At 50.2% G+C, this 25,746-nt stretch overlaps 1 protein-coding gene, 1 long non-coding RNA gene and 1 pseudogene across 9 annotated transcripts in view; 1 reads left to right on the forward strand and 2 right to left on the reverse strand.

Moving 5' to 3' along the window:
* The window catches only part of ZNF335 (zinc finger protein 335), a 23,987-nt gene extending 5,130 nt beyond the window's left edge, over positions 1 to 18,857 (reverse strand). The window contains exons 1-27 of one of the 8 annotated variants that reach the window (XM_039864463.1): positions 18,713 to 18,857; positions 17,790 to 18,040; positions 16,202 to 16,442; positions 15,339 to 15,416; positions 14,790 to 15,095; positions 14,565 to 14,693; positions 13,576 to 13,719; positions 12,125 to 12,377; positions 11,864 to 12,041; positions 10,728 to 10,840; positions 9,253 to 9,271; positions 9,012 to 9,128; positions 8,850 to 8,926; positions 8,604 to 8,764; positions 7,592 to 7,824; positions 6,455 to 6,551; positions 6,228 to 6,322; positions 3,577 to 3,836; positions 2,541 to 2,652; positions 2,090 to 2,464; positions 1,245 to 1,387; positions 1,010 to 1,164; positions 768 to 871; positions 597 to 674; positions 342 to 425; positions 188 to 253; positions 29 to 110 (exon numbers count right to left, since the gene is read on the reverse strand). In XM_039864463.1, the coding sequence (XP_039720397.1) occupies positions 29 to 110; positions 188 to 253; positions 342 to 425; positions 597 to 674; positions 768 to 871; positions 1,010 to 1,164; positions 1,245 to 1,387; positions 2,090 to 2,464; positions 2,541 to 2,652; positions 3,577 to 3,836; positions 6,228 to 6,322; positions 6,455 to 6,551; positions 7,592 to 7,824; positions 8,604 to 8,764; positions 8,850 to 8,926; positions 9,012 to 9,128; positions 9,253 to 9,271; positions 10,728 to 10,840; positions 11,864 to 12,041; positions 12,125 to 12,377; positions 13,576 to 13,719; positions 14,565 to 14,693; positions 14,790 to 15,095; positions 15,339 to 15,416; positions 16,202 to 16,442; positions 17,790 to 17,990 (3,901 nt within the window). In that variant the 5' untranslated portion in view covers positions 17,991 to 18,040; positions 18,713 to 18,857. Of the gene's footprint in view, positions 1 to 28; positions 111 to 187; positions 254 to 341; positions 426 to 596; positions 675 to 767; positions 872 to 1,009; positions 1,165 to 1,244; positions 1,388 to 2,089; positions 2,465 to 2,540; positions 2,653 to 3,576; positions 3,837 to 6,227; positions 6,323 to 6,454; positions 6,552 to 7,591; positions 7,825 to 8,603; positions 8,765 to 8,849; positions 8,927 to 9,011; positions 9,129 to 9,252; positions 9,272 to 10,727; positions 10,841 to 11,863; positions 12,042 to 12,124; positions 12,378 to 13,575; positions 13,720 to 14,564; positions 14,697 to 14,789; positions 15,096 to 15,338; positions 15,417 to 16,201; positions 16,443 to 17,789; positions 18,041 to 18,712 lie in introns of those variants that run through there. The other 7 variants (XM_039864464.1, XM_039864462.1, XM_039864460.1 and 4 more) reach the window with 7 other exon arrangements.
* Positions 7,240 to 7,358, reverse strand: LOC120604043 (uncharacterized; annotated as a pseudogene).
* A 183-nt stretch (positions 18,858 to 19,040) lies between the features above and the next one.
* LOC120603743 (uncharacterized) lies at positions 19,041 to 25,514 on the forward strand. The gene is made up of 3 exons (XR_005653107.1): positions 19,041 to 19,261; positions 21,743 to 21,912; positions 23,297 to 25,514. It is a non-coding gene; the product is annotated as an uncharacterized LOC120603743 (long non-coding RNA).
* The last annotated feature ends 232 nt before the right edge of the window (positions 25,515 to 25,746 follow it).

Here is a 25,746-nt window from a genome sequence, read left to right on the forward strand (position 1 = left end):
GATCCTCAGGGTCCAGCCCCGTCCGTACCTGTTACAGCTGAGTGTGCTGCAGCCTCAAGCTGGGCCTGTGTGACAAGCTGCTGGCCTGGAGACACAGGCACATACTGGATCTGGAGAAAAGCAGCCAATGAGATGTGGCCTTGTAAGAACCCTGCTCATGCTCCACTTGGTCCCCCAAGAGACTTACCTGGGACTCCTGAAGGAATGGGGCTCCTTGTTCGTACTGGATATGTGTGATCTGGCCCTCCTGTACCTAGAGAGAGGAAGCCAACCTGGTGATCCCAGAAGGAGGTTGTGCATCCCTCCCCTCACACCCCACCCTTGCCCCAGGTCTGGACTACCTGGATGTGATGGCCCTCTGGGACTACAACATATTCCTGGGGGAGCAGGTGCTGGACTCCGTCCTGAGAGATGATGTACTGTACCTGAAGGAGGGTGGAAAGGAGGCAGGTGCTAGGGCTCCACCCACCAGGAGCTCAGGATGGCAGAGCAGGGGGACCAGGGACACCCACCATTGGCAATACTCTAGGAGAGGTGGCTTGGAAAGTATTGTTCCCCCCAAAAGTGGGGTGCTGAAGTCTTCAGCAGCAGCTCACCTGGTTGTCAGAGGTCACCAGATGCTGTACTGTCTGGCCATCTGCTGTGGTGATCTCCTGAATGTAGGTGGCTTCCTCCTGCCAGGGCCAAGCCAGCTCTAGCCTCAGCTCTCCATGCACCCCTACCTCTGCCCTTGATCTGCCAGCAGGGCCCCCCAACTAGACTCTCACCTGATTGGTCACCGTCTGCTCCTGGGCCACAATAATGTGTTCCTGGCCCAGTGCCTGCTGAAGTTGCTCTGGGCCCAGGACTCCGTGACTGGACTGGAGTGCGGCTGGACAGAGATGAAGGATGCTCATTCAGGGGTTCCAGAGAAACCTGAAATGCCCTGGCCCCCACCATGACCCAAAGGTGCTTTCTGAAGCGGTGGCTCAAGTCCCTGGTCCACCCTGGGGCCCCTAGGGCAGCTCACTGTGCAGTGTGGCCAGTGTCTCGTCATCACTGTTCAGGATGATGGTCTGGGTGGGGGTCTGGGCTGGGGCCCGGGCAGTAGGGGTCCCTGCCTTTCTCCCGTCGGGACTATGTAGCCGCTGGATGTGGAACTTGAGGTGCCCGTTCCGGTTGAAACTGTTGGGGAGGGACGAAGGCTCAGGGGTGGCCCTACCATCCTTACTCAGCAGCCCCACCCCAACTGTTGCTGGCCTCACCGCTGCCCGCAGAGGTGGCATGAAAAAGGCTTCTCATTGGTGTGGGTCAGCATGTGCCGCCGCAGGTCCTTCTTGTTCTTGGAAGCAAAGCTGCACTGGCTGCACTGGTGGGGCCGCAGGCTCGAGTGCTGCGCCATATGGGCCTACGGAAGGAGCGGGGGGTGGGGTGGGCATCAGCTGGGTCAGGACAGAGCTTCCGCACGCAGAGCCGACACAGAACCTACCCTCTGAAGTGGATCTGAGAGGAGCTGGGTAAGGTTTGGTGCTGTATGCTTGAAAGGGAAAAGCTATAGGTTCCATCATTAGGTCACTTGGAAAATCCTGTCCCTGCTTTCAGACTCAGTATACCCCTATGTAACACATGGATTTGGATGAAGTGACCTCTGAGGTCGCCCTCAGCCTGACATTCTAGGACCCAGCTTCCCTCACCGAGCTGCTGTGAGGATTCCGTGCAAGGTCGGAACTGAAAACGAAATCCTCAGGTGAAGGGAGGGAGCCCCCAAACTGTACCGTGAACTAGCCCTGGAACGGCCTTTGAACTCCATACCTGCCACATTTTCAACAACTTGAATTTCCCCAAGTGCAGCTCATGCTGCCACACCACCTGTGACGTCTCCTAGCACCGAGTCCACTTGACTTGTTCCCTGCCATGTGCACTGTTCACTCTGGGGTCACTGTTGGGCATCAGTTACATGTCCAGTCTCCCTCCCCGCAGACTGAGCCCCCTGAGAGCCTTGCTGAGTCACTTCTGACTAGAGAGGAGCAGAGGGCTAGCTCAAGGCAGTGCTCAGTCAAGGTTTCTTAACCAAGTGAGTGCCAGCAGAGGTACAGGGGGCGGTACCTACCCGGACCTCGGGCCACTGGCGGGCGCTGAAGGGGCAGTCAGGGCACTTGAAGGCACTCGGCCCGGCGTGGGCCCGTTTGTGACTCTCCATCTCAGCTCGCCCAGGGAAGGCCTCTGCACAAATCTTGCAAGAGAACTTCTTTGACGATGCAGTGGCTGCAGATGGCGATGAGTGGGGCGCTACCAGGCCCAGGGCTTTGCTGGCTGTAGGAGGTGGGGAGGCAGAGCCCTGAGGGTCCCCTAGCGGGTGAGTCCTGGCTGGAGAGGGGGGCTCAGGACCGTCTCTGGGTGGCCCCCCACATTGCAGCAGGGGCCACTTTGTTGCAGAGGGCAGGGCATCAGGACTTGGGAAGGAAATGGAGCCATCTGCAGTCAGCTGTGGAGAGATGGGAGCATGAGGTACTGAGGAGGGAAGGGTAGGAAATGGGGTGGGGTGAGCTGCCCAGCCTCACCTCGATGTGATGCAGCTGGGTCCCGTCGGCTGCCATGATGTAGTGGGCGCCAGATTCCTTCAGGGTGTCACTCACAACCACAGCCTGGGCTGCCTCCCCTGGGGGCTCCTCACTGTGGGCACAGAGGGAAGGGGTGATTCATGCTTCTGGGAGGGGAAAGGAGTCCCCTCCCCCAAGGAAGTCATCAAGTGAGGGGTTACTGCACTGCAGACGGACTCGTGGACTGCATCCTGGCTTAGCCCTTTACCAGCTAAACCTCTACTGTCTCTTCCGTAAATAGTGACCAGGTGTCCAAAAGTATTGTCCTGCTCAGAAGTGGTAAGAAGCAGCGAGGCAGAGGGCCCCACAGGCCAGCCTAAGTCTGGCCAAGTGGGAGAGGCAGGGCTGACAAGTACTCACATCCTAAAAGTAAAAGGCAGGTGCCAAGAGGCTGGGCTGCCCAGGCACTGGCCCAGTGATCTTGACTCCCATCTCAACTGAAGAGTTTGGTATTTGGATTCACGACTTCCTTAGACTACCCAGGAGTTTGGTCAACAAACAAATGATAAACATTTCTGCCCCCAACTCGCTCAGTGTGGAAGAAGCCGAGTGTCAGGCCTCCGATGCCAGCAAGGAGCCTGAGCTTGCTCTGAAGGTCAAAACTGGAAAACACCTCTGGAATCATCCAGAACAAAGAGCACATAGGCTTTGGAACCAAAGGGAGCAGGGTTCAAATCCTCACCTACTGCATGTCTCACCTTAGGTGAGTTACTTAAACTCTGTAGTCAGTTTCCTCATTTGTAAAATAAGGGAAACATGGATCTCATGGGAATGGCTTACATGAGTTCATGAATGTCAAGTGCCTGGAACATTTAAGTGGCCAAAACATAGTAGCTTCTGCCTTCCTGAGAAGGACGCGACTCCCTTACGGCCACTTTATATGTATTAGGATTTCCACCTCCTGCCGACTAGGCTTGGATGGGCAGGGTCCTCATCTGACTTCCCCTCAGAATACCTGTAACTGCCTGAAGGAGGCCTTGCAGATGGCAGGTCTTACCTGTAAGGTGTGCCAGGAGCTGATGTCCCCTCTTCCATAGGGGGTGCCGTGATGACGCTGTAGCCAGCCGCGCCAAATGGACCGGGTGCCAGGGTGATCTGCTGTAGGTCAGGGGTGCCTATCTGGCTCTCGGCTGCCACACCGCCTCCCGGCTCTGCCACATGGAGGGTTACCACTTGTGGAGTGGCACTTGCTGGGGAGGGCTGCCCACCAGGGGATGCTAAATCTGCTTCCGCATCCTCTGACTTCACCACAGCCACCTGCGATGGCACCAATGGGCATTTTGAGCAGGGTCTGTTGTAAAGGAGCTGGTGTTCAAGGCCCTTTGCTATCTCAGGGTCTCAAAACTCACCAGGCTCTGGCCAGACCCAGTGCCGCCACCACCCATTTGTACAACCCCAACACCCTGGATTTCCAAATCCCACCCAGCTACTGGAAATAGACTTAACGAGACCAGGGTAGTGACACTGCCCATCAGGGGCCTCGGGCAATCAATGTCTGGAGACAGTTTTTGGTTGTCGCAACTGGCATTTATGGGGTAGAGGTCAGGACTGCTAAATGTCCCACAACGCACAGGATGGCTCCACAACAAAATTATCTGGCCCAAAGTGCCAAGGTTGAGAAATCTTGGGATAGAGGGACAAGAGGCAAAGTATTTAAGAAAAAAAAAAGGTCAAGAGCTTGATCTCACATCCTACTCTAAAGTCTGCTTCAAATGGATTAAAGACTGAAATGTAATAATAAAACTCTAAAAATATGAAGAGAAAATGTGGATAAGTATTTTTATAGGAATAGTTTTCTAATCATGACAGAAAGAAATGCTAGAAGCTACAGAAAGACAAACTAAAATGAAATCAGAAAACTAAGGAATGGGAGGTGGGTTGGTGTGATCTAACAATTTGTAGGAGAGATAAAAGGTGTACTTCCTTCATATACAAAGAGCTCTTGCAAAGCAGTAATAAAAAAACCTAACAATTTAATTAAAAATTAAATCGATATAAGACACAAAAAGGTGGGTCAGAGAATAAAATGGTCTACGAACATACAAAAAGTTCAATCTTATGAGCATAAATCATAAATTATGATTCACAAAATTATAATTTATGACCATGAAATATACTTGTTACACAGAAGGTTATGAGCACCTAAAAATATATGTGTACTAAAGCACTGCCTTGAGTTAATGAAAAACTGGAAAAAACGCAACCAATCAAGGACTGACTAAACTTTAGAACAAGTGTATGATGGAAGGATGTGGAGGTGTGATTTGGAGATTTTTAGGAAGATCTGCATGTGCCAGCCAGGCCGTGCCTCCCGTACTGCTGAGTGAAGAAGGAACAGGTTGTCGAGATGCACAGTGCAATCCCATTTTTTAAGGAACAAAAGGTCTATGTGTTAGTGTCCATATGGACAAAACTGGAGAAATACTTAACCCATTAACAGTGGTTACCTGAGGGAAGGGAGGACCATTAAGGACTTTCGCCTTATGTCTAGAACATTTCTTAATGTTCACTTTATTTTTTTATTGGCCTATATTTCTGTAATCAGAAAAAAACCCCAACGTGCATGATACGAACATGAGAAAACAGATCAACGGTACATCTAGAAATAGACTCCTATCCATGCAGGAATCTAGAACATGATAAAGGGGACATTCCGAACCATGGGGGAAGATTATTTGATATACTGCACTGGACAACTTTTGGAATAAAAAGTTAGTCCCCTGCCTTTCTGCATACACTCAAAATAAATTGGAGTGAGGGTTTAAGTGTAAAAAGTGAAACTCTAAGAAAAAAGTACAAATCAATGTTTATACAGTCTTGGGGTTACAGTCTAGGGATGATACCAACGGCAAAAATGATAAAAGGCTGATACATTTAACTATCTAAAAATGTAAGATTTCTCTATACCCCCAAACACCAAGAGCTAAATCCTATGGAGATGTCTGGGTCCAAAGCCAGGCTCCCCTCTCCATGTTCTGTATGTGGCCCAGCCCCCAGCAGCACATTATTGCTCCAAGTTCCTGGAATTTATCATTCTAAATACATACACTACGTGTTTTCAAAGGCTGGGAGACAGGAGGCAGGCAGAAACTTCTCCCTGTCTTTGAGAAGTATAGGGAGATGCAGGGGTAAAGGAGGCAGGGGGGAAGCTGATCCCAGGCAGCAGAGTGGAGGAGGGAGAAGTAAAGATGATGAACTTGGGGGTACATGTGTGGGCTTGAGTTGCATGGACAAGAGAGAGGTCTGAGCTGAAGAAAGTCTTGGAGTCCTCATGCTGTATAAGGTGTCATGAATGAGGGCACTAAGCTAGATAAGAAGCTAGTTCAGACCCACAGGAACAGGGAGGCCACAGAGCTAGGAGGAAAATCAAACAAAAGGGCCCCAGAAGGCATGGAAGTGGTGCTCACTGCTCAGCATGGCAGAGGTCACTGGCGACTCTGAAGAATGGAACGGGAGACCCTCTGACCTCCCCGCCCTCCCAGGGCTTCCTGGCATGTGCCCAGTGGATGTCAATGGGTCTGTCTCCCTAATTGGAAGCTCCCCAAGGGTGGGGATGTCTGTCTCATCGCTCTCCTCTCCTCTCAGTGTCCAGCGCAGAGATGGCACCTAAGGTACCTGGGCAGGGGAAGAGGTCCCCAGCTGGCTCACCTGCAAGGCGGCGCCCCCCAGTTCCCGCTGAGCACTCATGTTCAGCAGCAGATCCAAGGCTGTCTGTGTGGCCATAGCGGTTGACTCCTCAGCTCCTGGGGTAGGCGGGACCTTAGAAACGGCTAGAAAACTGGTACCCAATGACCCCCTTCCTATCTTTCAGCCCCCACTAGCCCAAGCCCTGCCCCTGCCCAGCACCCTGGCTCTTACCCGCCCTTAGAGCTCACCTTGCTGATAGATGATGGTGGCGCCACCCAGGGTGTCAGAACAGAGCAGTGGGGGGGCCTCAGGTGGCTGTAAAGGTGCTGCCTCTGGGGGGACCTGCTGGGTGGGGACATGGCCAACCCTGAGAGAGGGCAGCTCTGATTCAAGCGCCACTTACCAAGCCCCGCTTGTGTGTTGGGCACTTTATATCTGTTGGCCTGTTTCATCTTCACAACGACTTTTCAAAATATTTGCCAACTCAATATTACAGATTAACTGGCTGAGGCTCAAAGAAGTGAAGCATCTGGCTTAAGATCTCACAACTAGTAAGCAGAACTGGGACTTGAACACAAGACTGTCTGATTTCAGAGCCTGTGTTCCATCAGCACACAGGTCCATCTTTTGGTGCGGGAGTCGGGAAGCAACGTACTCCGCTACAGGACTATATTTCTCAGTCTCCCCTGCAGTTAGGTAAAGTATGGCCACATGGCTGAGAGGAGTTTCTGGTAAAGTTCACAAGGAAGACAGATGGATAGATGGTAGGCATCCTTCTTGCCCTTCCCCCATTTTTTCCTCCCGTTTCTTGCCCAGGATGTGGCTAGGAAGGCTGGAGCTCCTGCAGCTATACTGAATCATGAGGCAACCACAAAGATGGAAGTCATATGCCTAAGAGGGCTGGGAAAAAATACGGAGAGAGCTTGGTCCCTGATGACTGACCATGGAGCTGTCACACCAGCCCTGGACTGCTGACTTTTGAACTTCTTTTACATGAGAGAATAATAAACTAGTACCACAATTTTTTTTTTTACGCCTACAGCACCTGATATTCCTAAGTGGTCTCCCATCCAAGTACTAACCAGGCCTGACCTTGCTTAGCTTCTGAGATCAGATGGGATCGGGCTTGTTCAGGGAGGCATGGCCATAGACTAGTACCACAATTTAACTACTGATATTCCCATTCTCTTATTACTAGCACTAGAAAGCCACTCCTATTCTGAGCTCAAGGCTGGCATGTCTGTGACCTCAACTGGTCTTTACCACAATCCAGAGCAGAGATCACTTTGTTGTACCCAATGTGCAAATGAGGATGGATATCACACTGTCATCCCAGGCCATGCCCCCAAGCCCCTTCTGTCTGCTGCCTGCTTGGCTAAGCTTACCTCGGGAGGTCCTAGGGAGCTGGCGGGTGGTCCAGGGGCTGTACTGTGCTGTTGCTTCAGCTCTTCGATCTGTTGCAGAGAGAAGAAGGGACGACGGCGGGAGGGGGGCTCCTCAGGGTGGCGCCGCGCCCACTCCTCGAAGCTGCTTGCGTGTCGGCACCGGACGTGCAGGCGTAGATTCTTCTTGTGCCGTGTGCTGAAGTGGCAGTACTCACAAGCAAAGGGCTTGGCCCCTGTAGGCACACGTGGGGGAATGCTTGCTCCTGCCCACCCCCTTGTCTGCCCTCTTCCCTCTCCTGGAAGCCTACCATAACCCTAAGGACCTCTCCAACTGATTAACTCCCAGTGACTGCTTTAACTCAGGCAAACGCCTGCCGCTGTCCATGGTGGTGAGCCAGCAGAGAAGCCAGGTCGGCGCTCTGCACTCAGTTTTCCTGCGAGTGCCTATTTTTAAGGTCACATGACTACACACTCCTTTTATGAATCACTGGACCCCAGGTAGACAGGAAGCGGGCGAAGGGAGGCCCTGGCTTCCTTTCTCTAAACTTCCTAGTGTGCCTGCCAGAAGGCTGGGCACCAAGGAGAAGAAAGAACCAACTTTTGTTGTACACCTTCTGTGGGGCAAGAATATGATTCATGCTATTTCTGCTACTTCATCTGCCGAGGGAAGGGCCTATCTAAGACCTGACTCTAGCCCCAGCACTCAGCAGAGACAGGGCTCAGAGAACGAACAGAACTCACTTTTATAATCACCAAAGGGTAGGTACTTCTTATTTCCCCATTTCACAGCTAAGGAAGGCTCAGGAAAAGTGACTGGCCCAGAGCTACCCTGAGAGTAGTGGGCTGAGCTGGAACTGGAGCTAAGGTTAGAGAGTGATGCCCCCAAGAGAATTTCCTTTAGAATTAAAGGGTTCTGGCTGTGCTGCAGTGGGGAGAGGGGGACAGAGCTGAGCCTCTGACTGTGGGCCACGGTGAGTTAAGGGCTGACAGGGAGGGGTGCGGCTGGCCTGACCAGTGTGCTTGACAGCCACGTGAGACAGCAGGAAGTCCTCCCGGAAGGTGCGATAGGGGCAAAAGCTGCATTTGAAGGGCTTGTCACTGACATGGGACAGCTGGTGGTTCAGCAGTGCCTTCTTGTCCTCGCAAACAAACTCGCAGAACTCACACTTGAATCTGGGGGTGGTCAGAGGGAGGGCAGCTCAGCGGTAGGGTGAAGGTGGGGGTTGCTCCAGCCCCAGAGGCCTCCCAGAGAGTATACCTGCGGTTGGCAACAGCCTGGATGTGTGTGAGCAGGTGCATCTTGAAGGTGTAGCGCTTCTTAAAGGACTTTCCGCACTGTAAGGGGTGGGCTGAGTTGGGTAGTGGATCACCCTAGGAAGCCCCCGGCCCCCACTCCTGCCCAGCCTTCGGCCCCACCCACCTTGTCACACATGTGGGGCTTCTCAGTGCTGTGTGTCTTCATGTGCTGCGTGAGTCTCTTCTGCATGGGGTAGACACGACCACACACGGGGCAGGGGAAGGAGCTCAGCTTTGGGGTCTGGAGAGGGACAAGAGGGGACCGAATGGAGAAAGAGAAGCGGGGGAGAGACCTCGTTTCCTGCCCCCACGCCCACAAGCAGCCCTCAAGTAGCTCCCTTCCCAGGCCAGGGACCCAGACTTACCGGATCTGGCCTCTTCTTCCTGGGGGAGGAAGGTACAGGAGTTAGACCATCACTTCCCCAAGCCTACCCCAGACTGTCTAGCATGGACCAGACCCCAGACCCTGTCTCAGCACTGAGTGTCCCTACTCTCCACCCAAGCCCCTTTCTCTCAGACCGCTATTTCCCAATCCCCAGCAAGAGTTCGCTGGGGAAAATGCTAAGAGGGTACTATAAGTTCTATACTTCACTATGTTTGGGAATGGTGCATTCTTTCTCTCACACAGTCACAAAATACATTTGCATTTTAAAGGCTCTGAGAAGTCCTGCAGGAAATAATGCTGTTAAACTAGTAAACCTGTTATCCCTAATCCTGCTTGGACACAAAACTCCCTTCCTTTTTTTTTTTCCTTAAGAAAACCTATAAGCATTTTGGAGAGCTGGCTTTCCCACAAACACAGCATCTGGAGTTTCGCAGTTAGAACTCGGAGGCTGCTTACAGAGCACACCGCCGCTCTTTGGACTTGGGAACTGCCTACAGAACAAACGGTCTCTCTGTGCTGTTTGATTTCTGTTCAGTAACCCCAAAGCTTTTGTTCTACAAGCCTGAACTGGAACTAGGACACTGACAGATGCCTATTCACATGTTAGCCATAGTTTTTGTATCATAGCCCCATTTGCTGACCACTGAGTCAGCCCACTGTTGAAAAATCCAGTTGTCCCCAACAATCAGAAAATGAATAAAGTGTATATCTGTTGATTCGATACATTTATATATTGCAATATGAAAAAAAAAAAAAGAATGGGGTAAGTCCATAATCTAGTTTCCCTAGCAACCATTCTCCTTTTAAAAATCTTGCCCACCCCTCGCCTCCCCATCCCCCAACTCCTGCCAGCAAGTCTTTGGTTCATATTGAGAGCTACTATTCTGATTTGCAAATTATATATGAATAAGATTCTATTTTAATTTTTTTTGGAATTTTTGTTAACAAGTCCACCTTGTAGATCCCTATACCTAATCTGTACTCACTCCCCACCTCCTTCCCGTGAAGCTAACTCCTTCCTAAAGCTGCAGATTGAAGTATAATTCAGAGAGGTATCACTAGGCCCCTGAAGATTTTTGTCTGGCCACCCACTTGTCCTAAGTCTGCCTTTTCGGTGTCATGAAAGATGAGTGTGGACCTAGAATCTGGAAGATCTTTAGATCATTTACTGAGCCCCTTCAGGCACACAATTTCCTTTAATCTCCTCACCAATGACTGTCACCACCTTACAGATGGGAAACTAAAGGTCATAGCAAGGAAAAAACTAAGGGACCTCAAGGCCCTGCTACTGCCCTCTTCTGAGCCAAGTCATCTGGGATGAGTGGCCTTACCTTTCCAATGTCTGTAAAGTGCTACAAATGGCTGGCCCTGAGCACGTGCTCACTAACTAGGAACCATGGACATCCTGGGCCTCCACTTTCCCACCCCGGCCCCATCCCACTCACACCCACTGACCGGTCCCTGCTGTGCACAGCTGCATGCCGGATGACGTCCTTCCGGTAGACGCTGGTATAGCTGCATTCATCACACTTGTAGGGCTTACTGCCCACATGGTTGAACATGTGCTCCTGGGAGAGAGACAAAAGGACAGTGGGCTGAGCTCGGCCTCCCCTGCTGCTGCACCTCACCACAGCCCTAGAGCTACCGTGGGAGCAGGCTCACAGAATGAGGGAGTGCTGCCAGGGTCAGGGCCTGTAAGGGTTGCGGACTCTCCCCATTGAGAGCACCTGCTCTGTACCACACTGCCCACTGACCATTTGATAGAGGAGGATACTGAGGCTCAGAGTAAAGTGACTTATCATAGTCCCAGAGTGACCTTGTGAATTTGGAGCTGAACCCAGGTTGCAGAGCTCCATAGTCTACACCCTCCCCACTGAAGTATGGGACAGCCCCCTTGCCCCCCACTATTAGGGTTCTAGAAAACAACTTCCAGGTCATGAGTCAAGAGGATGCTGGCATGCAAAGCACAGGGGTTCTGGCCATCTGTGTTTGAAGACCGCCCCACCCCCCCATCCCCAATGACAGCCAACTTGCTGCCTCATTTTGTTCCAGCCAAACTGCAGTTTCCTGAGTCGGTAAAATGAGACTATTGACACCTCTGACCTCCTGAGCTGCATGAGGCCTAAATGAGAGTGGCCTCCGAGGCTTGGGTAGTGGGCAAAAGGTGGCTCGGGGCTGCTGCAGGCCCACACCACACATTTGGGTTAATGAGAAAAAGGAGCCCCTCTTGAGACATGTTACTGCTATCTGCTGGAAAATTTTTAGCATACTGAATTAGATAAAACCAGCGTTACTGCCATCTGCTGGCTATGGTGGTGAACGAGCAAACTATGCTGCCCACCATGCAAACAGCATCCCTAAAGATGCGATGCTGCTTTGCAGTGTGAGTGAGGCATGCAAAACAGCCCCTGACGACTCAGATGTGTGCTCCTTGAAGCAGCAGTAGTGGGTGCCAGGGAAGGCCCTGTTAACCACTTCTTCTCAGCGCCACCAGTCAGGTTTTGCCTTCTCTCATGCAGCCTCTTTTCTTCTACCATGCCCTGTGCCTTCCCTTTCCCAGCCACTTTCCTTTCCAGCTACAACTCACGAACCTTGAGTGAGGACCAGCGGCGGGAGCGATAGCTGCACTGCAGGCACTTGAAGAGCTGGGGGTCTCCAGCCTCATGGGAGTTTACGTGGAAGCGCAGGTCCTCATGGGATAGGAAGCGGGAGCCACAGATGCGGCACAGAAAGGGCCGCAGAAGTGGTTTGGGTGACTTATAATAATACCTGCCAGGAGGGTGTTGAGGAGAGGTCTGGCTGGGCTGGGGCCACTTGGCTGCCTCCCCAACCCTCATCTCTGTTCCACTTACTTGCGGTATTTCTTGCCTAGGAAGCGCCTGGAGGGTCGGCCACGGCGGCGGGGTGGGGTATCGGGCTCCTCCTGGCAGGAGGGTGCTGTGTTCTCTGCATCTGACTGGCTCACACTGGGCTCCACGGGAACCCTACCCGTCTTGCCCAAGGCCACCAGGCGTCCTGGGCCTGAGGAGCTGGGTGCCTCAGGGTCCTGTGGCTCCGGAGGGTTCTGTCCGCTCTGGGAAGTCACTAGAGGCTCTCCTTCCACACCTGCCACAGATGTGCCAGGTCACAAATCAGCCACAACACACCAGGACAAATGTAGGCAGGTGTGACAGCGGCCAAAATATATCCCCCTTATACATTGTCATAGTCCACTAACTGGCACGTCAGGTCATGGGACAGATAGGGACAGCCTGTGTACAGATAGAGGGCAGTGTGGACACATATCCCTCCTCTTGCCGCTGACATGCTGTCAGCACAGCATGACTTAAATGTGACAGTCTAGAGCAGCAGCAGGAACGCTGGGGACCCTTCCCAGTAAGATCTGCTAGCTAGGTTCTGCTCATCAATCACTTGTGTGTCCTCAGGCAAAGCCACTCTCTCTCTAGGTCTCAATTTCCTCATTTGGTTAATGGAGATGACAACTGCTCCACTGACCTGACAAGAGCAACAGCGGCACTTTAACCCCATTGGTTTTCTCTAGGGAGCCTGGGTGGCTGGAGAACAGATGGGAGTAAACACATCAATAGTCTTTCAATATAACGTTCTCTTGATTGGGGTGCTAGTTTATAGAGTGTTCACCTTGTGAAGATTCAATGAGTTGTGCCTGGAAGTGTGCTTTTCCACACATATAACTCAGTAAAAAGTTATTTTAAAAAGGAGACAAAAAATGTAACAACTCTCAATTGCATATACAAAGCTACCATGTGCTTTCTGGTGTACACTTACACTTTAAAGCAATCCTAAAGGCAGATACTATCACCTGCATTCACAAAAAGGGAACAGGAGATTCAAGAGGCAAAGTAACATGCTCCAGGTTACATAGCTAGTAGGTGGCAGAGCTGGCATGCTTGCTCACGATAGGTCATTCCTTTCCCCAGCCTGTACTGCTCCAAGCCAATGCTCTTTGGATACAGTCTCAGGCCTCAGCCTTGTTGTCTTTTCGGTAATAATACTTAAAACTTATCTTACTAGTTCAGCTATACAGACTCAACCTTCTGGGCTGTAACAACTTACCACTGAAAAGCCTTTCCATAAGGCTGATATATGATTTCTTAATTCAAGGTTTTTCCTCAAGCCTGGTTTGGGAGAGATTTCCCCCTTATCAAAGAGACCTGCAGGTCACCCCAGTTTGAGATATGCTGCTCTGCACTGCCCTCAATCCCCAGGGTTCCACCAAAGCAAGCAGGGAAGGAGCCCACCCCTTGGCCCCACCCACAGAGGCCCTCCCAAGACCAAGTCTCACCATCCGGGAGGTCTGTCTCCAGGCAGGGGAGCTTCCGGGGCCGGCCAGGTCTCCTACGGGGTCTCAGGGTACTGGGAGTGGGGCGCTGAGGTCGTAGCTGCCGGCCCCGGGGCTCATCTTCAGCTGGATTGTAGTCACTGTCTTCTGTGGGGACAGTAAGAAAAGGTGGCCATCAGTACTGGATCCACCCTTTCAGTCCCGATCCCTTGCCTCACTCATAGGACTACTTCTTGATCCCTGCTCACCCCTCCAAGCCCTCCAGGCAGCCCTCCTGATGCTCCTTGGCTGACGGTGTGCATCCCTTTCCAGGCCCCTGAAGTCCTTTCTCTGCACCTTTCCTGACACCTTGCCTTATACAACACCTTTATGTGAACTAGAAAAAGCTACCCTTTTCTCAACACACTTTACAGCCACTAAGAAAAAGAAATAGACATTTGAGTCTACAATCTTTGTATGACTGGCCAGAATCTATGACAATGCAAGAGCCAGTAACTAGATGTTGAGCCCTTGAAATATGCCTAGCCTAAACTGAGACATAATTAGGTGTAAGATACACACCCAATTTCAATTAGTATGAAAAAAAGTAAAATTAGTATGAAAAAAAGTAAAATAACTAATAATTTTTATGACTGCATACTACATAATATTCTAGATATAGAGTAAAATATATAATTAAACTTAATTTTACCTTTTCATTTTAAAAAAAACAAAACATGGCTACAAAAAAAAGTACATATGTGGCTTGCATTCTATTTCTGTTGGACAAATGTGAATGCGGCCCTCTTAGAAGTGCTCTTTGTCAGTGCACAACCTGCACAACTGCACAGAGGTCCTGGTCCCAGGGCTCCAACTCCTCTGTTCTACACTGAAGACACCTGTGGCTGCACCTGTACAAATTCCTTTTTCCTGGCTCTCCATGTGGGCCAGAAGGAGCTCAGTATTTATAGATGGGGGTAGAGGTAGCAGGCCTGGCAGCCATGGTGGCCTACCCTCCAGGTCGTCAATAGCACCAGCGTCCACAATGTCATCATCGTCTTCCTCCTCTGGTGCCTCTTCCTCCTGGGTCTTGGTGGAGGTGCCCCACTTCCGTGGACGTCCCTTCTTACTAGTTGCTGCTGCTGCTGAGGGGGCAGTAAAACAAGCTTCTATGTCTGGCTCTTGGCACCCCACCCTGACCTATGCAGTCTCAGCCAGGCAGGCAGCTATCAATGCACCTGGGCGGAAGTGTCTCTCCCGCATGTGGCGCAATAGTGTGGCCTTCGTGCTGCTCCGGTACTGACACATCTTGCACTTGAATTGCTGCACTACCACCACCTCCATCATGGCCTCCAGGCTCTGTAGGTCGGGCTCTTCAGTGCCAGAAGCTGGGGGAGGCTGTGCTGGGGAGCTGGGCCCACCCTGGGCTTCCTCAGGAGGCTCCAGGCACGTGGATGTGGATGTGGGGCCATCAGCCAGGGCCTCGATGGCTGCCAGACTGTGGGCCAGGGTGGAACTGGACATTGGTGATGCCATGGGGGCACCTGGGGGTGGATGAGGGAATCAGAGGGAAGAAGAGTAGAAGAGGAGGTTGGGCATGAGCTACAGCTGTCCTTCTGAGGCAGGCCCAGGGATCCTGGAACCCAACTCCCTACCAGAGTAACAGTGGGGAAACCGCGGCCCAGAGTAGTGGATAACCTGTCAAGATCACAGTGACTTTGTGGCAGAGCCTCTCCTATTCCTCCACCTACTGCAGGGCTCCCTAGGTCTGACGCCTAGGATCTTACCATCGTCTGGTCCCTGCAGGATCAGGTACCGTGTAGTCTCAGGCCCACCATCCTCAGCACTGGTCACAGTGATGCAGCCTGGGCAGACACGTGGGGAGGGAATTCCCAGCTAATAAACTGTCACTGCCCACACTCATTCTGGCTCACCCATGTGACTGTAAACCAGCTGCGAACCCCTCTGAGCTTCATTTGGCTCCCCCACCATTACCCACCCAAAGCAGGGATATTGGGGGTCTGGTTTGTGTGCCATGCCCGTCCAGGAGCCAGCCCACAGTTATACAGATGCCATGGCTACCCAGTTGCCCTGCCTTTGACCACTAAACCTGGAGAGTCACCCTCCTTCCTCTCCAAACTTGCCCAAGGTTAAGGCCCAGCTCCTGCACCACTTTCTTAGGGTTGGCTTTCCAGACCATCCCATGGCTTTTCCACCTGCTATGGCCTTTACGTGTATCATCAATAGACAGTACAGTGTGGTAAATCATGGCCCAACACTTGCTGGTGACAGTGGGTAAATTATTTTACATCCTTGGTGCCTCGAATTTCTCTACACTGTGAGGATAACAGTACCTACTTTTTGGGGTTCCTAGAAGGATTAAAAAGCTACTAAATGTAAAGTGTTTAGAACAGACCCCCAGTACAAAGTTAGGTGTTACCATTTCTGTACTGAGCACTTATCCCCTACCAAGCACTATGCTAAGAATTTTTCTGTGCTGTATCTTTACACCATTCACCACTATGTGACAGAGGTTATTGTTCCCACGTTACACATTCAGAGTAGTAGGGCTTTTTGCCTGAGTTTGCGCTGCTGGGCTCCACAGGGAAACCCCAGTGGGCCAACTCTTGCCACCCTCTGCCCGACTCACTCTGGATGAGGTCGGGCCCAATGGTGGACTCAATGATCTTGTCGATGGCTGAACCCAGGTCCGAGGAAGAAGCTGTGCAGTCGGATACCAGCATGTTGGGGTCTGGGAGTGCGCTGGAGTGCACGAGGGCTGGGGGGCCCTCCGTCACCCCTGCCACTGGCCCATGGGATACAGAAGATGAATCGGGGAGGTAGCCATGGGGCAGGGGGTCTGTACTTGAGCTGCTCTCAGATACCTCCTCCTGGGGGGACAAGAAACAGGGAGAGAGGGAGTTTAGGAGTTGGGGATGGGGCAGGGGGTGCTGCCACCCACTAGACAGCGCTCCTCGGCTCAAGGACATGGTGAGTGGAATCGCCTACACCCTCAGCCTTATTGAGGACCAGTGCAAGAAGATCTCTAGTTGCAGAGCCCTCCAAGAACAAGTTTCAAAGTCCTTGGCTCTGGTCAAGTAAAGGGCCCAGCATCTCCCACATAACAGCCAAGAGGAGCTATTTTCATTGGGCTTTTGAATAAGCTGTTCCCTCTCCCTGAAATGCTTCCCAGCACTGCACCATGGCTAACTCCTACTCAGCTCTCTCACTGCCATTTAGCTGGTACCCCTTCTAGAAAGCTGACCCAAACTCCAAAGGCTAAGTTAGAACCTCTCCATCCTCTGTGCTGCAGTTGCCTGTGTCCCCCCATCATGGCACCATTAACTCTGCAAAGTTACATCTCCCAGGTCTGACTGTACCCTCCATAAGGTCTGGGACCACATGTGCCTTGTCCCCTGCTGTATCGCCAAGGTCCAACTCAAGCTGGGCACATGGTAGGCCCACCTCTGCTGAATTAATGAAACTCCTGGACCCCAAAGTGATGTCTTGATAATAATAATGTGATGTCTTTAAAATGATCACTATCTTGCAGATGATAACAATGGTAATGGCTAATACTGAGTGTTTACTATGTGTTGAGCACTGTTTTAATTGCTTTGCACATATTAATTCATTTAATCCTCACACAAACCCTATTGGAGGCAGGTATAATCATCACTCCCAATTTTCAGGTGGGGAAACGGAGAGCTGGAAGTTGGGTAGCTTGTTCAAGACCACCAGGGAGATAGGGAAGTGGCAGAGACAGGAGGAAATGGTTTTAGGAGGTGTTTCCAAGAAAACGTCTGGTGGAGCTCACAGTAGAGCACCCTCAGAAGCAGGTGTTTTCGCTCCATTTTACAGATGGTAAGACAAAGCCTCAAAGAGGTACTTGGTGAATCAGAGGCAGAGCCAAAACTCGAACCAGGACACCTACATCTATCTCAAAGAGTGAAGGCAGTGAATAAGAGCAGTGATAAGACCGTATGTAGCCTAGATTTGAATCTTGGCTCTGTCAGTGTTCAGTGCCTCGGTTTCCTTTTCTGAGTCGTATGTGCCTTACAAGGTACGAGGCTTAAACAAGAAACTCCATGTTAGGGGCTCGGCGTGGTGCCTGACACACAGTAAACCAAAAACGAACATTAGTTATAAGCCAGCCTTGCTGGCTGCCTCCCCTTGGCTGCCAGGCATTGCTGCCCGTGGTCCCTGCCTCCACCCACGCCGGCCTGCACGGCCCATACCAGAGAGCTGCTGCCGCGATCCGAGCTTTGCCCCACGCCGGAGTCATCGGCCTCTGTTGGCCCTGGGGCGGCCACGGCGTCGCTGCTGTCGGCGGACACGGCTTCCGAGGTGCCCATACCCAAGCCGCTCTCAGAGGGCTCCTCCGGCTGGTCAGGCCCAGGGGCCGCGTCGCTACTACTCTCCACCTCGTTCTCCTCCATCGACTCCGGGGGCCGCCCGACAGCGGGGCGCGGGGTCTGGGGCCTTCACTCTGAGAGAAGAGGTAACGAGGACTGGTACAGGTGAGCCACCTTACTGGCGCCGGCAACCATGACCCACCCAGCTGCACTCGTGTGCCCATTTCGCAGGCACAAAGACTGAGTCTCCGACAGGGCGAGGCTTTCTCGTGTGTACAGAAGGGAGCTCCGGGCAAATATGACCGAGAAGCCTTGCCTCCCAGTCTAGGGACCTTCCCTATCTCCGGGAGGGTGGTCAAAGGCCGGTATGACCCTTCTCTTCTCCGCTCCACGATTCCCGTAGCGTGGTTCGCTCTAAGGGCCCCGTCCGGGCTCAGTGGTTCAGCCCTTCGGACCCCCGAGTTCCCCCGGGTGCAGGGACGGTGGTACAGCCCACGGGCCCCCCTTGGTCAGCAGCTTGCTCCCCCCTCCCCTAGTTCTCATGCGGAGGGGGCTGACAGCTACGGTCCCGGGGCCTGGCGACTCGGGGCTGTCCCCGGCGCTGCCTGCGCTCCAGGCCCGACGCCATCTTGTGGCAGCGCTGGGTTTCCGCTCAGGCAAGTGCGAGAGCGACTAAAGGGCCTGGGACCCCGGGGCCCTGTTTGGACAGCCCCGCCGGCTGGGACCTTGCCGCCGAGTATCCCCGCAGTGTGGACCCACTTCACGGTACGGTGCAGTGGGCCGACCTGAATCTACCTGACACTCACCTGACACTTTTGTAGCCGCGTTCTTCTCCGACTCCGGCATCGACGAAGTCGCCATCTTCTTTACCACGCTGCGGAGGGACCCACCGGCCTAGCGTGGGCCGGAACTACTTCCTACGCCGACCTAGAGAAAGACAGGTTTTCAGGATGCCAGAAGGTGACCTGAAGCCTCAAAACCAGAATCGAGTCTAAAGAGAGTCTAAGATTTTATATGTCTTCTAGCGTGGGTGACGGAGTCCGCTACGGGTTCGGGACTACTTTCTTTCTTGGCGGAAGGTTACATAGGGGGTTTTTGGCACGTCAGTGCTGGGTACCTACACTGGGCCGCAGGGTTGGGCGTGGCGAAGGCTGCCCCGCTGTTTGGGGCGTGGCTCGCAGTGGCCTGGCCACGCCCTTCCCGGAACAGCTCGGAAAAGCTTGTGTCCTGTAGGAGATTTGACAAGGAGGTAGAGAAATGTTATCGGTCATTCCTCCTGGCTCTTAACCGGTTACTTAATATTCTCACTGAACCTAATGGAATCGGTTCTGATTAGGCTTAATGTCGCTTGAGAGGTGGGGAATATATAATCTTTGTACCGGTGAGGAAACTGAGGCCTGGAGATGGGAGGTTGCTGGTCCAAGGTCACGTCAAGTAGAGGGACTTGGGAGGCAAGTCTGGATGTCTGGAATTGGGGAAATGGAGAGGAGACCCAGCCCTTAGTGAGCTTTATATACATACAGTAGTGCCTCTGACCTGCAATTTTTTGCTTTCCTCAGTTTCAGTTACCCAAGGTTAACTGTGGTTTGAAAATATTAAATGGAAAATTTCAGAAATAAACAATTCATAAGTTTTAAATTGCGGGCTGTTCTGAGTAGCATGGTGGACTCATGCTGTCCAGCTCCTTGCCACTCAGCTCTTTCCCACCCGGGATATGGATCATTCCCTTTGTCCTAAATAGCCTCCCTGTGTATATGATACCCACCTTTAGTCATTTAATAGCCCTTTTATTTTTCAGTTATCAGAGACCAGTTCTCATACCTCATTACAGTGTATTGTTATAATTGTTACTATTTATTATTGTTAATCTCTTATGGTGCCTAACTTATAAACTAAATTACCTTTATTATAGGTATATATGTATAGGAAAAACATAATATGTATAGGGTTCGGTACTGTTTCAGGCATCCACTTGTGGGTCTTGGAATGTATCCCCCACAGCTAAGGGCAGGCCTACTTATATTTGTTACATTGATAGAGCTGTAGGTCAAGACATCCTCCACCGCCCTCTTCTGGTCAATGTAGATGGTGTAGATGTATTAAAAGGTCTGTAGCCCTTCAGAAAGGCCCCTCCTCCTGATACCCAAAATGCCACCTTTAGCCCCACCCTCTGTTTAAGCCTTTCTAGCATTTTGCAAGGGAGCCTGGTGCCCTGGTTTATCCTTAAGTCGTTGTGTTGCACAAGTTATTTTCCTTAATCGAAAAATACAAACTTGGCAGAGAGAGGATCTCAAAAAAAAATTCCTTAAGGAAAATCCGTCTAAAAAGACAAAGGTGCTTTAAGCTGTTATAATTTGTATGCACATGAGTATGAGGAGGTTTCCCTGGTGCTTTCTAAGAGCAGGTTTTGGTAGGGAGAATAGAGCATGAAGTCTCTGGATGGGCTAGCCCCCTCTCCCCCAGTCCAGCAGGACCGGGCCCCCAGAGCAGCCCAGGAGAGCTGGGTCAACAATGGTTTCTCACTTGACTGGTAGTTTTCTAAAGTGGACCTGATTTCTCATCCCTATAGAGCCCCTCTCCACCCCCCAATGCCAGTAGGATGCATCCTGCCTCAAGCATGTCGCAGTACTCAGTATTAGTCCCACAGTACCCATTCCCATCCCCAGACCAACTAAGGCTCAACCCTAACCTTGGCCTTTGCCTCCAAATCTCAGATTTGCAGAGTGTTATCATATAGGAGGTAACAACCTCATTGTGAAACAGAAGAGAAACCCAAGGCCCAGAGAGGAGCCCAAGGTCATGGCTCCCCAGAAAAAAAACATATCAGAATCTTTCCATTACAAAGACAAGCCAACCCTGGTTTTCTGACCACTAATCCAGGGTTCTTCGCATCAGAACCACAGTTTGTAGTTCTGGCCTCAGCTTTGATGGGGAGACTTCTAGAGGCAGTGAAGGTACTCTAGGTCAGAAGGACATTAAAGTATACCTTTGCCAAAAATGCTGAGCAGAGGAGCCAAGGCAAGAAGTGAGAAAGCACCATCAATGAGCATTTACCTCATGCCAGGCAAGGCACATGTGTTTTACTGCATCATGGTATCTATCTTAAGGAAGCAGGGGTTGTTATCACCTTCCATGGTAGAGAGGAGGAAGCAAAGATTCAGAGAGGGGAAGTGACTTGTCCAAGGTCACACAGCAAGAGGGTAGAGCTGAGATAAGAACTGCAGATGTGTTTGATTCCAAAGCGCCAAGCAATTTTGGTACCATGTGAAATATGCTTAGTAATTTTAACACTTAAAAAACTCTGGTCCAGTCACTGTTCTAAGCACTTTACCTACATTAATTTATTTACTGCAAACACCCTACAAGGTAGTTGCCATTATCTCCATTTTACATATGAAGAAACAGGCACAGAACAGTAAAGGAATCTTATCTAAGTAAGGAGTGGAGCTGGGATTGAAAACTCAGCAATCTGGCTCCAGACTCAACTTTTAGATTATGGTACCATTGTTCATAATACCTGGTTCTTAGATGATACTTTATCTTTCCTGAGTCAGGCAGGTGGTTACTATTTTCCCATTTAACAGATGAAAAAATGAAGCTCAGAGAGAAAAGTGATTGCCACCCTCTGCCCAACTCACACCAAGTTTCCTAGGCTAGTAGAGAGGATTGCGATTCCAGGCCAAATCGCCTGCAACAGATAATAATCATACTAATGAATATTTGTTGAGCAATTACCAAGTGCCACATGCTGCATTAGGTTCTTCATAGGCATTTCTAAACTGTAATTGTCACAACAACCAGAGATCATAGGTACTCTCAAGATTTCCATGTTACAGATGAGGAAACAGAGGCTCAAGAGAAATGAAATGACTTGTCCAACGTTATGCACTTGGTGATTGGCAGAGCTGGGATTCAAACCCTGGTTTTCTGACTCTCTGTCCAGTGCTCCTTCCACTGTACTATATGCCCCAGGAGGGCAGCAGAGTCGAGAATAGGCGGTCAGCAGGTGGGTGCTCTCAGACTCATCTCTACCTTCTCTCTCCACGCCACTGCCATTTGTGAGCTAGCTAAACCTGTTCTTAAAAACCTATTTATAGCTTAAAACTGTACCACCACTTGGGATAATGAGTCCCTTAAGTTGACTCCCCATGGTGTAAATTAAGGCTTCTTTTTATTTGTCTTAAATCTTTCTTCTTCAGTATTGGAAAAGGTAAGGGGTGGTGGGGAAAGGCCCTAGGACCAGAATAGTTGGATTTAGAAAATAGTCTGTTGTCCAGATAATGTTTGCTTGTGATGGTGATTCCTGACACCTAGGCAGCAGATGATATTTATGCAAACATTTCATTTGATCATTACAGAGGCATAAGGAGTAGGCAGCACCTGGATTTTCATGTCTTTTCATCTTTCTTGTTCTCTATGATTTTTCCAACACTTAGTAAATTTTACGGTCACAAGGGAGCTACTAGATACCTATTTGTTGAATGAATGAATGAATGAATGAACCCTCGTTTTATAGACAAGGAGGCAGAGACACAATATCAGGGATCTAGCCAGAAAAACAAGACCCATGTCAGATGATTCTATAATAAGAAAATCTATAATATAAATAATTAGTTACAAAGTTGTTTGGTGGGCAGAAAGAGCGACCAGGGGAAGTTGAGACAAACCTAAGATTAGTAATTTAAGAAGCCACGACCTTCCCTGGGGCTGGAACTGTAAAAGGAGGAGATGGCATTACTGAGACCCAGAGAGAAGCTGGAGCCATGATGGGCCTTACTAGCACGAGCTGCAACCACAGAGGAGACACTGTAGCTGCTGAAGCCACCCCCCTACCCAAGAAATGAGATATAATGAATGAAACCAATTTACCATAGGCTAATTGAGATAAACAAGAGTAAAGTTTCTATGACATTTCATCAATGTAACAACGAAATGATGTTGAATGAAATGACGTTATTCAAGGACCTGCTATATAGGAAATAGGAATCTTGTTTTAGTTGTTCAGCACTGTAGCCATATTACCAAGCACGATTACTGGCACATAGTAGGTGCTCAGTCAATCTCTGTTGGGCCATTGAACAAAGACTAAGTTATATATGGTGCTGTTATTCTGCCTATGAGCCTAGGGTGTGTATGCCTTTCCCTCTGCCCCAGACATCACAGAGGGTGTGTGTTCTACACCACCCCAACCCTGGCTCAGAGACTTCTCGTAAAACTCAAGGGACCACCTTGGAAGGGAAGGTGGGGACTTCTGGGCCTGTGAGGAGGGAGCATGCACAGTAGGAAATGAGGGTCTGGAGCAAAGAACTAGCAAAGGGATCTAACATTTACTCAGCACCTACTGTGTACCAGAGTCTGTGTACATATTTTGTTGCATTTTATCCTCACAGGAGCCTGCAAAACACAGATCATTATTATCTCCATGTTAGTGATGGAATGGGACTTAAAGGAGGTGAGGACACTTATCCAGCTGGATTTGAACCCTGGACTGTCTGGCTTCAACCTCCTGCCCCTTCCATAGTATAGCTGCCTCCAGGAGGGCAGGGGCATGGAATCAGAGCCCCATGCCATACAAGAAGCTCCAAGAGCCAATGCTGAGGCTTGGCTTCAGCTGAGTGACAGCTTGAGAGCACGACGTTGACAGCTGTGCTGAGGCTGGTCCAGAAGCAAGTGATGCTAAACTCGGATGCTTGGGAACAGGAGCCGTGATCATAAAGACAAGAGATGGCCAGGGGCTGCAGCAGGGCGCTGCAGAGGTGCTGGGCCCTGAACAGAATGTCCTTGGGCCCCGCCCCCAACAGAAAAAGCTTCCTACTAACTGGCTTTGTGACCTTGAGCAAGTCACTCAACCATCTCAGTTCAGTGTCCTGACTTGTCATCCAGGGCCACTACACCTGCTGGGTTGTCATGGAATTACAGGAGATAATGCAAGGAGACAGAACTGGGACAAGTCCAAGCCAGGGCTCTAATATTAATTAGTTGTGTGATCTGAGGCAAGTTACTTCACCTCTTTGAGCCTTTGTGTCTTCAGCTGTGTAGTGGGTATGAGGACATGCCCTAAAAGATAGCCGTGAGGAGGTAGTAATTAAAAGTATGGGCTCTGGAGTACAATTGCCTGGGTTCGAATCACATTCTGTGACCAATGCGAGCCTTTGGGCAAATTGCTTGATCTCTGTGCCTCAGTTTCCTCCTCTGTAAAATAAAGGTGAATGTAAGCACACTCACCTCATGGAATTGTGATGAATAAATGATATAATCAACAGAAAGAGCACAGAACAGCACCTGCACAAGTAAGCTTTTCAGCACTGTGAGAAATCATTAGCACTGGGTCTGGCATCTAACAGTAACTAGTTGGGTTGCATGCCAGGCACCCCTTTAAACTCTAATCCTCAAAGCAGTCTTATGACATAGGTGACATTACTGTCCCATTTTATCCATGAGGAACTGGGTTATTCAGACATCGGTGACTTGCCTGAGGTCACACAGTGATCAGAGGATGGACCAGGATTTGAGCCTGGCGGAATCTCAACCACACACTCCTCCATCATTAATAAAGGCTCCATGAAAGGGAGCTGTTAGAAAGTCTATATTATGTGAGAACGTTTTTTGAAAGAGGAAGAGATGGCAATTATTTGCATCCAAGTGGAGTAGACCTTAAATGAGCTGCAAAAGACTGTGGAGAGGAGGGAGAAACTGCGGGAGGGTGGCAGGGGACTGATGGAGGGACCAGAATGCTCAGAATACGTTTGTCTCCAGAAGGGGGTGCCCGCTGCCTCTGCCAGCTCTCCCAGTCCTGAACCAGGCCACTGGCTTGGTGGCCTGTGCAGAGGCCCATCCAAGCAGACCAGGGGGACACAAGGAAGGACAGCAGAAAGTGACAACACTGGTCTGTGCAAAGTCAGGGGCATTTCTGGAGGAATTTGTCTCCCCATGGTTCTCAAACACGGCTGCTGAGATGCATCATGCAGAGCTTCAAAAATACGCAGATGTTTCAGCCCCTCTGGCCCCTCCTCCCACATCAGAATCTTCTGGGTGAGGGCCCAGGGATCTGAAATTTTTAAAACTTTGAAGACATGCTATATGGGAGTGAAAATCAGTAAACTGGAGCTATAAATATTAATATAGATAATGCTAAAAAATGTAATGTTGAGTGGAAAAGCAAGTTGCCAAATACGTAGAATTTAATGTGTGTGTATGGGGGAGGGGAGAGGGAAGTCCAAGGCAACAATACGCTTAGGTAGAAGGCTCACCCTTAGAAATATGGATTCTGGAAAGTACTGCATAGATGCTGCGTAGCGCTGGAGGCTGTTTGGGCCAAGAGTTCTGGGGTCCTGGGTGCCCTGAGGCTCCAGGCTCCAGGTGTGCATGTCCCCTCAGATTCCTTGCCCCATGAGGAGGGGCACAGACAGAGAAGGGCCAGAAAGAGACCTCTCTAAAGCTTAGGGGCCAAGACCTGACTTGCCTGGGTCTAAGAACTATACTGTATAGATGAACCCTATTTATGTAAAAGATAAAATATGCAAAACAACATGTTGTTTGTTGATAGATATAGAAATTATAGAAGATTTTAAAAAATACATGGAATAAAAACATGCATGTCTGATAACACCAAATTTGGAATGATGTCTAGGGAACGGGGAAGGGAGTGAGGTCATAGAAGGGTACACAGGGGTCTTCATATTGTGTCTGTTGTATTAGATTATTTAATCTAGGTGATGGGAACTTGAGTTTGTTTCATTATCTACACATTTCCTATGCCTAAGCATAATTTTCATAATTTAAAAATTAACCTTAAAAATAATATAGAAAAAAGTAATATATATTCATGGTTAAAAAATAT

The sequence above is a fragment of the Pteropus medius genome, unplaced genomic scaffold, assembly GCF_902729225.1.
Source record: "Pteropus medius unplaced genomic scaffold, Ma_sr-lr_union100, whole genome shotgun sequence".
NCBI classification, from domain to species: Eukaryota; Metazoa; Chordata; class Mammalia; order Chiroptera; family Pteropodidae; genus Pteropus; species Pteropus medius.